The 12,434-nt window shown below is 33.9% G+C and overlaps 3 protein-coding genes across 3 annotated transcripts; all 3 read left to right on the forward strand.

Annotated features, from left to right (window-relative positions):
• The first annotated feature begins 2,405 nt into the window (after nucleotides 1–2,405).
• Nucleotides 2,406–5,016, forward strand: LOC142972656 (15-hydroxyprostaglandin dehydrogenase [NAD(+)]-like). The gene is made up of 5 exons (XM_076113946.1): nucleotides 2,406–2,551; nucleotides 3,282–3,524; nucleotides 3,780–3,956; nucleotides 4,384–4,532; nucleotides 4,822–5,016. Exons 1-5 carry the CDS (start codon nucleotides 2,456–2,458, stop codon nucleotides 4,970–4,972), a joined length of 816 nt encoding a protein of 271 aa, XP_075970061.1. The 5' UTR covers nucleotides 2,406–2,455; the 3' UTR covers nucleotides 4,973–5,016.
• A 568-nt stretch (nucleotides 5,017–5,584) lies between these two features.
• LOC142972657 (15-hydroxyprostaglandin dehydrogenase [NAD(+)]-like) lies at nucleotides 5,585–8,698 on the forward strand. Its single transcript, XM_076113947.1, has 5 exons — nucleotides 5,585–5,718; nucleotides 6,931–7,173; nucleotides 7,361–7,537; nucleotides 7,929–8,077; nucleotides 8,390–8,698. The coding sequence occupies exons 1-5, from the start codon at nucleotides 5,611–5,613 to the stop codon at nucleotides 8,538–8,540; spliced, it is 828 nt and encodes a 275-aa protein (XP_075970062.1). The 5' UTR covers nucleotides 5,585–5,610; the 3' UTR covers nucleotides 8,541–8,698.
• A 573-nt stretch (nucleotides 8,699–9,271) lies between these two features.
• On the forward strand, nucleotides 9,272–12,184 carry LOC142972658 (15-hydroxyprostaglandin dehydrogenase [NAD(+)]-like). Its single transcript, XM_076113948.1, has 5 exons — nucleotides 9,272–9,890; nucleotides 10,249–10,491; nucleotides 10,801–10,977; nucleotides 11,241–11,389; nucleotides 11,815–12,184. The coding sequence occupies exons 1-5, from the start codon at nucleotides 9,795–9,797 to the stop codon at nucleotides 11,963–11,965; spliced, it is 816 nt and encodes a 271-aa protein (XP_075970063.1). The 5' UTR covers nucleotides 9,272–9,794; the 3' UTR covers nucleotides 11,966–12,184.
• Nucleotides 12,185–12,434: the final 250 nt, after the last annotated feature.

Here is a 12,434-nt window from a genome sequence, read left to right on the forward strand (position 1 = left end):
ATAAAACAATAAAACGACATCTTTATCATAAATAATACGATTAACTTATTTTGGCAACTGATTGCGTTATGACTTATGTAACATTGATTAGTATGTATTGGTTTTTTTACTAGCTAACTCCAGCGGCTTTGCTTGCGTGCTAAGTTTAATCATTCACCTCACCCTTTGAGAGGCTTATTTAAACAGAATGAATTTCGGCTCTTCGACTATGTCCCTGCCTAACGTCATGAGAAACATGCCATTTATTAAACTCCAAAAGCGTTACATACAGGTTTTCGTATACATGGATTTTATATTTATAAGAATATAATAATAAGATGGTGTAGTATATTTTGAAAGTAATTTTGAAGCAATTTTTTTTTTAAATTTTGTGTAAATTACTTTTAAGTTCGGCTCAGAACGTACTTATCTCCGAAGGGGAGTGTCCTCTTAAGACCTATTGTTTGCTTTAAAAGAAAGATAATATTATCTTTATAACAGCGGCTTAACAACCGTAGGTAGCCGAAATATATGTAATGACTTATCAGAAGATAGTTTAATTAGATATCTGTTTGATTAAATTATGTCAATCATCACAACAACTTTGATAAGTTTTGATTGCATAACCTGCACCTGCTGTGCTAATTCTGGTCACGCTTATAAAACAACCTATAGGAACACCTAAGACCTGAAACCGGTCCCGTCACTCATTACTGTAATATGTACTAGTGTCAAAAGACATCCAATTCTCTTAGGCTAGTCAGTATAACGTTTGGTAATGTCGAATTTGTGAAGGCTAAACAGCCCTTGGTAATAGCCATCAAGAATCTTAAAAGCAACTCCTGTCTTGATAAATGTATCGTACTGATATACAAAAAAATGTCACTGCTAAGTCCGGATTTCACATGGCGTTACAGACATTTAGGCAAAGAAACCAGGTTAACTAGCGCCAAACATCTATTATACCTATTTCTTTAAACTTGTTGTGGTGGATATAATATGCTGTTTTAGGTAGTTTTTAGATCTATAAAACTGTAAACGAAGGCAAAACATAACTAGCAAAATTTTGCAAATCCTGATAAGAATCTAAATACCTACCTACTGATTATTATATAATAAAATAAATAAATTTAACCCATTAATATCCCACTGCTGGGCAAGGGTCTCCTCCCGTAATGAGGGAGGGGTTAGGCCTTGAGTCCACCACGCTGGCCAAGTGCGGGTTGGGGACTTTGCATGCCCTCAATAAATGATATATGAATAATGTTTTAAACAAATTGTTAGGCATGCAAGGTTTCCTCACGATGTTTTTCCTTCACCGATTACTGATTATTATATGATAGAAAATTAGTAGATAGGTATCTTATAATTTTGATCCTAACCTTGAATTCGAAAAATCGGCAAAATCATTCATTACGAAAATATTTTCGTGGCTGATGCCGGAAAATATCAGCATTTCTTGCCACACCTACATTTTGCTATGTACATTTTGTAAGGCGTAATATAATTTTACCCTTAAATAAGTTGGTGCCCTATGCAGACGGCATATCTGATTGTCATAGAGATGGTGACTGGAAATTTGATGGGACAATTACTTTGGCTCTTACTACTACACTTATCTGAAAAGCAAAACTTTTGTTAGAATATTTGTTGTTTAAAATCTTGATTTGTAGTGAAAAATAACAATCAGTATAAGAATATAGGTAAAATAGTATTAATAAAATACGTTACGTAATAACAGGTTTTAGACTGGACCGTCTTATGTAATTAAAATATCACCCCTTAAATCAGCTGGTTTGATTGTACGATTAAATAATTACTATCTATATTTGATAGCTAATTACTTGATTATCGGATGGTCATGACTGATAACACTTTATTATAGGCAAAGTTAAGATTAAAATATACGAAGGAAGGCATTAACATATGAATAAATAGATTATATTTCAAATTATTGCTGGAAAAAGGTCTTTCATAGACTTCCAGACTCACGGTAGTTCGTTGCATTCGGTCTATCCAGATAGGGACGCCATCCAAGTCAAAAAAAAGAAGTTAAATTGAAAAAAAAATCAGAATATATTATAGTCATCTACTGTATAACAAAATACATTACCGTTCCCGAAATGAACTTGAGGAATGCAGAGGTCAAATTGCGGATGACGTGTAAATAAGAATTTATTTCTGTATTGTCACGAGCGATATATCGCATTATACATATTTAGATATCCTGACGTTGAGGCCCTTGACATTGACTAGACTTTTACATAATCAGAAAGTTATACCTTTACTACTTTAAATTTTTTTATCAGTACGTATTTTGCATAATATTCAAATTCATTGTAGTCAAAAATATTATCAAAATTTACTCTGCGGCAAGGAATCTGAATAATGAGCGATAAGATATGAACAAACATTTTTTACAAATTATTTGCGAGTATACTCATTATTTAGTGAAACGTAGTAGAGGGCAGACATCATGTACGATCTGATTGATAAAGTGGTTGTAATTACTGGTGCCGCCAAAGGCATTGGAGCAGCGATCGCGGCTGAAGTGCTGAAAGAAGGGGCTAAGGTATTTACGTGCTTGTTTAATTATGTTTATTATTGTTTTTAATAATAATAAGTTAAATATATCTTATATATAAAATTCTCGCGTCACAGTTTTCGTTGCCATACTCCTCCGAAACGGCTTGACCGATTCTCATGAAATTTTGTGAGCATATTGACTAGGTCTGAGAATCGGCCAACATCTATTTTTCATAGACCTAAGTGACACATTTTTTTTTATATTTCAATGCAACGTTTGCCCGGTCAGTTAGTCTTACTTATATAATAAATTAAAACGTTTGCACACGCATCCATGACTTAACCACGTCAAAACTGTTGAACAGATTTTGACGAGACTTGGTACATGCAAAGGTAATTTATAACCTGAATCATATAGGATTCTTTTTTTCCGGGAAACGTACTCACGCATTTGCCGTGTTTTAAATAAAGCAGACATTTATTCAAAATGTAAAGCTATTTACGGCAAGCATCCAAAAATGTATAAGATAAGATCTAATTGAATCCACAAGCAAGCGCCATTAGTATATTTTAAATTAAATTAACAGTTACTGAAAAAGTATACTGGTTGTCAGTATACTTTTTCAGTTCTGAAAAAGTATACTGACAACCAGTTCAGTTGTGAAATAAAGAATGTTGTATTTAGTTTAAAACTAAACAATTTTTAACAGGTATTTAATAGTGGGTATGCTGAAGAAAAACTTATACATTAATTGAGTATTGTTATTTATTCACAGCACGTAAGGATTCTGGACATTGACGAAGACGCTGGCGTAGAACTTCAAATTAAACTGAACAATCAATACGGGTCCAACAAAGCGAAGTACATTAAATGTGATGTGACAAATGACGATCAGCTCTTCAGTTCCTTCGAGAATGCTAAGAAGGAATACGGCTATTTAGACGTGGTAGTCAATAATGCTGGTGTTATTAATGAAAATAACTACGCAGAGGTTCGAAAAATGGTTGAAATCAACTATGTAAGTATTAAAAAGATATTTGAATAAAAAACTATCTCAAATATCCCCTATCATATGGGACTAACTTTGTTAATCTTTGCGTATAGTAGTAAGATTGTACATACATATGTACAATCTTAAATTTAAAAATGGTAATTATGATTTTAATCAAAAACGAACAGTCTGCAATTGAGAATGTATTTGGTCAGCTTTTGATTAGATTTTCAGATTATACAGTACTTTTTTCGTGCTAAAAAATTATTATAATATTTTCAGATAGCCTTAGTTAATGGAACTCTAAAAGGCATAGAACTGATGGACAAATGCAAGGGGGGGCGAGGTGGTGCAGTAATCAACGTGGCATCGATAGCTGGACTATACCCAATATGTCCTCCACTCTTCATGTACTCCTCTACCAAAGCTGCAGTTTTGCAGTTCACTAGCTGTATCGGTGTAAGTATAATCTAGGTGATCTAGGTTTTAAACATTATTAAGATTAATAAAGAGACATTTTTTTTAAACGGATCATATTTCTTAAAAATATCTTTAAAAAGACAACTTCCGCACAAAGAATCGATCTTGTGTCCCAGGGACTTTTCTGAACAACGGGCACAAAGTACAACCACACCCAAAACAACTACTTGTGGATCGCACAAATATTTGTTCCCTGTGGAAATCGAACCCACGACCTTACGACGTGGTGGTGACCACCTTAACCACTACGCCACGAAGGTTGTCAAAACTAACTGTATAGATCTTTGCAACTGCCTGTATTCACTGGCTTCAGGGATGAATGAATATAACTTGCAAAATAAAGTGGATATGCCTCCTAATTTCGGTTGGGGTATCATAAATAAACTTATATGTTTTATTGTTTTAGATCGAGCCCCTTTATAGTGAAACCGGTGTGAGGGTTATAGCTTTAGCTATTGGAACAACTGAAACCACGATTTTCGGAAATATCAGTTCATTTGGAAGAGCTGGTGATAAACGAACGATGGAGATAATGGGTGGTCACGAAAATCAGCGGTAAGCCTGTTTTTTTGGTGAAAAACTGTTTTATGCACAAATAGATATCAGCTGTTGCTGTATTTCATGTATGTGAATACGATGAACGACGTAGAATTGCATTTTGAAATTTTTACACACTTCTTAAAATCTGAAAACCTCAAGAATCTACAGTCAAGTAATAATAATTAACCTGACCTTTGAATTTTCAATAGTCATATCATAATTGCTAATGGTCATCGAGACAATAATAAGAAAAAGTGTCATGGAAATATTTCCACACAGTACTAATACCTTTTTATCATCACAGCGTCGAAGCAGCGAGCCAGGGAACGGTTGAAGCTTTCAAGAAAGGCAAAAGTGCAAGCATCTGGCTGTTACATGAAAATAAACCAGCCATTGACATCACTCAAGACAGAGAAGAGGGTCACCAGCTGATGGCTAAATTACTAGGACGTTGATTATAAAATATGTATTTTTAATTAAATATAGTTTTTAAGAATTGCTTCGTATTTTTTTCTGTTATTTTCATTTCTTGATTAAATCCTAGAAATAGCAATTCGTCGTAACTTTGAAAAATAAAGGAAAATAATGGTCAATATCTGCTTAATTAAGCCTCCTAGCAAGAAATCATTCGATAGATCAATCAATCCAGTTACTATGGATATCTTACCTTACCTTAAGGACGAATTAATGCAATTTTACTATTAACTAACAACTTATAACTAGTTACTAATAGCTTAATAACTATCGCTCGCATATAACCTTTCATGTCTACATTCAAATGGTCTTCGATTAATCTTTTTTTTTTCCATAAGTTTGCATCTACTTATTTAGTATTTTCACTGATAAAATATATTTCTATAGAATATCGCATGTAGTAGGATAGTATCAAGTAGAATTTCAAATATATTATTAGACACTTGATGACAAATTTATCGACTGACAAAACAATCTCATGGAATTTAAATGTATGTCATCTGAATGCACCTGCATAAAAAATTGCGTTGACGAGACGAGCTCGTAAAAGATGCACAAATAAGTACATTGTATACTACTAAAAAAATATCATTCCGAAGGTGATTCGAGTGCAGTCAACATGTGTGAAGAGAACAGAGAACTAACAAATAAAATTGTTTTAATTACTGGCGGCGCAAAAGGCATCGGTGCAGCAATTTGTGTCGAAGTATTGAAGGAAGGTGCCAAGGTAATTTTTTATCTTTTCCTCAATAAATTATAATGCTGTGCAAATTTTGATACTAAATGAATTTCTCATTTTTCATTTGACTTTAATAATACTTTTTTTTAACTTCACGTCTGTTATAACACTTATTAACTTATAACCAACAGAGTAGGTACTGATTTCTTAAAATATGTACTCAAATTTACAGCCATTTATGATGTTGGTATTTATAACGACGTAATCTTGTAGCACATTGGTTACAAAATTTCGTCGTAATCGTTATTGGGATAGGTTTTGAAAATAGCTTCACTGAAGTCAATGAAAGCATGGCATAGTACTATTTATTGCCTACCTATGTATGTGCACAAGTCCCGAGAGTTTAAGATCGTAAACTTAAATAAACCATTACGTGTGATAAACACGTTTGTCAAACAATTATAACTCGCATATCAATTATATCCTGCAATTAAGTGCTATTTACATCGTTCTCATTAATATGTATCTGTGTTGATTAATAATAGCAAAAGAAAACATGATGAATGGTTAACTTACTTAGCTATTCGTAGTACATTCTTTGAATTTCTTTGTGCCCACATTAAATCTGTGTTTATATGAAGTAAATCTCAAATAAACGCGAAGGTCACCTTTAAACAGTCACGAACAAAGAGCAATGATCTCAAGTTGAATGTAAAATAAGAAGACAATACGAATTTGAATGTTCTGACTGTCCTTTTTGATCACATAAAAATATAACGAGCAGAGTTTATAAATAACTTTTAACTGCTTAAAGTGACTCATCGAAATCCTTGACAAATAATTGTATAATATAACAGTAATGACCATAAGTCTTTTAACAAATGTGACTATTATAGTTGATCCATCAATGTCCCAGTACATGATAAATGTCTTCTTGCAAACTGATTGCTGACAAATCAAACCTCCAGTTTATGCTTTGAAATGAGGGAGGGTTAATTAACGCTTCGAGTCTATCAAACTGCCCAGATATAGTATAGATATAAGTGGGATAGGAGAAAGCTAACGAGAAGACTTTGCATCATCATAGGAACTGTTTCGTTTCGTATTCTTAGGCATGTAAGGCGTCACCATGATGTTTTTTTCATAGTGACTACTATTAGCATAAAAACGAAAACCTATTCTCTTTCTGAAGTCGGGTAAAAAAATATCGACTGTCGTTCGAAGGTTCAAAAGGCTGAATTATTGGGATTTTGTTTGCAGCATGTAAGAATATTGGATCTTGATGAAGGAGCAGGTGTAAATCTTGAAAATGAAATGAACAAACAGTACGGCACCTACAAAGTGAAGTTCATCAAATGTGATGTAACCAATGATGATGAACTCTTCGGTGCTTTTGAAGGTACTAAACAAGAACACGGTTATTTAGATGTGGTGGTCAACAATGCTGGTGTAATTAATGAAAATAATTATGCAGCTATAAGAAAAATGGTTGAAATTAATTATGTAAGTACTTTTGAAAATTCTTGCTATCCATTATATTAGACAGCTGCATTATTTTAACATTGTGGTTAGTACCCGACGATTTTTATGTAAGGAAAAAAATATTTTGCAACCATTAATAAATAAAGATCAATTAACATCTTAAATGCGTTCATCATTCTGTGATGATAAGTAACATGTTACGTTACAGATAGCTTTAGCCAACGGAACACTCAAGGCCATAGAACTGATGGACAAAAGCAAGGGTGGAAGAGGCGGCACAGTAATCAATATGGCGTCGATAGCTGGACTTTACCCAATATGTCCACCAGCTTTCATGTACTCATCAACTAAAACCGCTGTGCTACAGTTTACTAGCTGCATTGGAGTAAGTAAAGATCGTAACCTAGCTTAGGTCTACCCCCTCGGTTACTGTGAAAACCATCCGTGAACAGGCGGCGAGACGTAAGCGCAGCGCCATCGCTTGGCTGTAGCCTATTCAGCTTCCGATCCGATACGTCTGCTGCGACCCTAAAAAGCAAATTCAAGATGTCTTGAATATTTTATGTATGTGTTGAATTAATGTTAAAACAAAGCAATTAAAACTCCTTAAACCGTCAAGCAGACACCGTGAAAATAAAGAAGTACACCATCACCAAGACCTACTTATTTGCCTAATGATAATCACTTTAACAGGGTTGATACTCGATCTTCAATTTGCAATAAAACACGTCCTAAAATAAGAATAAAAGTAAAAAAAAATTGTTTTATGTTTACAGGCGGAGCCACTATATACCAACACCGGTATACGAGTAATAGCTTTATGTTTCGGAACCACAGACACTAGTATTTTCAGTCACGTTAGCACATTTGGAGGTGCTGCCGATAAACTAATGGAAGAAGTCTTGAAAAATCATGAACTACAAAGGTACATTTATGACATACCTATTTGACGTCTGTGGCCTAGTTGTCACTACGCCGTTATTTCTACTGACGTGGATTATTTTACCCTAAACATTTTAATTTGTGTGGTCCACAAATATTTGTTTTTGATCTGATTGCATATTAAGTATTTTTTTATAATATTTGTAAAAGTTCTACAGAATACACTTCTTTTTCGTGCAGTACCTACTTATATTAACACATTAAACTTAATTTTTAAATAAAGATTCTGTTGTAAATAATAGCTTAGATCCAGTGCACACAAAGAATAAGTTACTGATAAATTTATACCTTTCAGAGTCGAGTCAGCAGCTCTTGGCACAGTTGAAGCTTTTAAGAAAGGAGACAGTGCCAGCGTCTGGCTGATACATCAAAATAAACCAGCCATTGACATCACTGAAGACAGAGAGAAGTGTCATCAATCAATGGCTAGATTGCTTGGGCGCTGACGAAGATAAACTTTTGATTCTCAATGAAGATTCTTTTCGAATATTGAGGTTTCACGAGGAAATAGTTTTCCAGCAATATTAAACAGTCTTTTACTAGACAACCCTTAACTGAGTGTTAACAAATTTTTGTATGGTGTTAATTTCTCTAATAAAGATTTAGCAAACTAGACTTTTTTTAACCCTGTTGTTTTAGAAGAAAACATTTTAGGATTAAAGATCAGTGTGACATTAATCCCACAAAAAAATTTGCGCAATATTTTCGAATGATTAATAAAAATGCAAGTCACGTACTCGAGTATTAACACAGGTATATTCTATGTAAAGCGCCTAAATAAAATATAGTTAATTCGTCGCGGTGTGATATGTTGTTGATGCTTTTAGCATGAAGTCCGTCACTCTAAAGCTGTATAAGACATATTACAAATAAATAAAATTGCTAGATAACCCACACACGATAGTAATAGAACATTGCTTCTCTGAAGACAATATCAGTCTGATATACAAATTAGGTATTTGCATAAGTGCCGACTTTTATACGATTGTTATCGATTTACTGAGCAACATAAAAGATTACGAGCAGTACATTTTAATATATTCGTGCTTACAACAATAACGTTGCAATAAATTCATAAATACGTGTTAGGGCAGTTAAAATAATATAATTCTGTATTATATTACTCTGCAATGGCATCCATTCTATACCTGTCTTACTGAATATTATAAATGCGGAAGTCTGTCTGTAACGGTCTCATTTTTCGACAATAACTGCGCTCCATTTTACGTAACTTAGCTTATCGTAAAAAGTCGCTGGTATATATTATATTGGAATATTTAATTCAGTCAATAGCAACACGGAGTTTGGCAACGTCCCGGTTAATGGCAATAAGCTTCCTATCACATGGGACTAACATTATAAACAGCGAAACGTGTTATTTTATTAACTTCTGCCTACACCTTCAAGCATAACATGCGTGATAATATTCATGCACCTATGTATAAGCGCTCGTTTACTCAGTTTAACTTAAGCAAAAAATATATATCTTCGTAACGCAAAGGTATCAGAAACAGTGGGCGTTTTATCAACCAACTGGACAGTCGCATCGTAAAACCTAATTATATAGCATCTTAATATAATATCTTCAAAATTGATATAATCATAGATAAGACACACGAAAAGAATCGTGCGTGTTTCTATAAAAGAAAGTGCAGTGTGTATTATTTGTCCATCGTGCAATATAGTGGAGTGCACTCACCATGTTCGACTTTAAAGACAAAGTAGTTTTAATTACTGGTGCTGCTAAAGGAATTGGTGCAGCGATCTCCGAAGAAACACTAATAGAAGGGGCTAAGGTATTCTAGTAAAATATTTGTTTTAGGTGTTAACGTTACTATTTATAGGTATTCAAGTTAAATTATAGTCCCTTGTATTAACAATGGACTATATTTATTTTTTTTTTAAATAGGCAGTAAACTTTAGGGTGTAAAAGTGTTTATAGGTTTTGATAATAGTAAGCAAGTTAAACGAGTACCTCGAAATAAAGTTTTTTTATATTGGTAAGAAATGTTATAGTAGAATAGAAAAAAGTTACGGTTACAGCTTTCAACGTTTAATTATGTAGAAATGGCACACCAACTTCGCACAGTTAAACACACATACTTAAATTCAGTATCAGTTGAGATTACTTCAAATAAATGCATTTTATTACAGCACGTAAGGATACTGGACATTGACGAAGACGCTGGCATAGATCTTCAAATTAAACTGAACAATCAATACGGTTCCAACAAAGCGAAGTTCGTTAAATGTGATGTGAGGAAGGAAGATCAGCTCTTCAGTGCTTTCGAGGATACCAAGAAAGAACAAGGATATTTAGACGTAGTGATCAACAATGCTGGTGTTATCAATGAGTTCAACTATGCTGCGATGAGGAACGTTGTTGAAATTAACTTTGTAAGTAACTTAATCGTAACATATTTATACTGCAAGTGCCTTCAAAAGGTAGTACTAAAGTCTTTTTATTAATATTAAAATTTTCCGACTCAAAATTAATAGGTTTAGAATTGCCTAGTAGCGAATTTTAGAGAGTGAGGTGAAAGAAAACATTGGTGCAACCTTGCATGCCTGAGTGTTCTTTAGAACAGATCTTTAAGAGTGCATGCGTGGTGGACTCAAGGACTTAACTCTACCTCATTCCGGATGGAGACCCGTTCCCAGCAGTGTGACAATGAGTCCAATTTATTTATTTTTTAATTTCATCAGATGGCCGTAATAAACGGAACAGCCAAAGCCATAGAACTGATGGACAAAAACAAGGGTGGAAGAGGAGGCGCTATCATCAACGTATCATCCATAGCTGGACTGTACCCAATTTGTCCACCAACTTTCATATATTCTTCTACTAAAGCCGCTGTGCTGCAGTTTACTAGCTGCATTGGAGTAAGTGAAGAACAAGATATTCATTAAATTTCTTTTTAAGAAGCCCCTCGACTCTCGAGTTGTTCCAATGAAAACAGAACTAGTTGTTGAAATTGTATATCAGAATTCTGGCTACCATCCAGCCGAATAATTGTTTTATTATAGTATTCACGGCTTGTCATTTGTAAACGATTAATCCTCATTGGAACTGTTGCGAAAATTGCTAGACTACAAAGTACAAATGGCTCAAATATGTTGTCTTTATGTTATCGTATTTTTTACAGATGGAATATCCTTACACCAGCACTGGGATACGAGTCATAGCTGTATGTTTTGGAGGAACAGAATCTAATATTTTCGGTGATCTTCGAACATTTCAAGGAGTGGGTGACCAACGAATGGCCGAAATAATACCACTTTATCCGCTACAAAGGTGAGAAAATTACCAATAACCCAATATGTATTAGGTATATACTAGCTGCGATGGTTGTAGTTAAAGATGACAGCATTTTCACAAGATGTGTCGGTATTAGTATGAACAACTTGTGTTCCATTATATGACTTAATACGATATTTTATTACCTGTTTACACTGAACTAAAAACGCCTTTTGGTACTGTAAATACTGACTTTATGTCCTCCACGTTAAAGCAGCCATGTACGGTATCTTTCTAATCAGCCCGTATCCACACACTGTGGAGTATAGGCCTCCCCCTCAGCACGTCACTTGTGAATGTACGGTATAGTGGCATCGAAATTGAAAGAACAGACACTTGTTGTCAGCTAATATACAAAATACGCTTATTACACAAGCTGGTTTTTTCATATGCACATAAATGTAATAGTATACTTATTACAGGACCGAGTCAGCAGCACAGGGAGTAGTGGAAGCTTATAAGCAAGGAGACAGTGCCAGCATCTGGCTGATACATGAAAATAAACCAGCCATTAACATCACTGAAGAAAGAGAGAAGTGTCATCAAATAATGGCTAATTTGCTAAGACCCTGATGATAATACTTACACTTGAAACAAAAATATAAAACTTGTATTTATTAGTACCTGATTCTATTATCTTAGTTTATACAACGTCTTTAATATTATGAGCTATTTATGGGAATGACAAAGATAATATTTTTTGGTGATAAGCAACTATTTCTTTGATGTTACTTATTTTATTTTCGACTATATTTCTTAGATATTAAAATGGTGTGATTGATTAAATGGTAATTAAATATCCTAGACCATTGTTTTTTTTAATCCTATTACTAACTAACTTTTTTTATAATAATCTGATCGGCGCCCTAAGCGAACTAAATTTGAAGTTAGTTTTAAAAGTCCATCGCTACTGTATACCATTTTGGGGAAAGTGGAATCGAGCAGAAGATTTATAAACAATCATATTTTTTTCGCGTTTATTGAACTCTCAATGTATGATTATAATTCCTCTTCCTTGTACTTGCCCTCTTTGATAAGATAA

Source organism: Anticarsia gemmatalis, chromosome 4, assembly GCF_050436995.1.
Source record: "Anticarsia gemmatalis isolate Benzon Research Colony breed Stoneville strain chromosome 4, ilAntGemm2 primary, whole genome shotgun sequence".
NCBI classification, from domain to species: Eukaryota; Metazoa; Arthropoda; class Insecta; order Lepidoptera; family Erebidae; genus Anticarsia; species Anticarsia gemmatalis.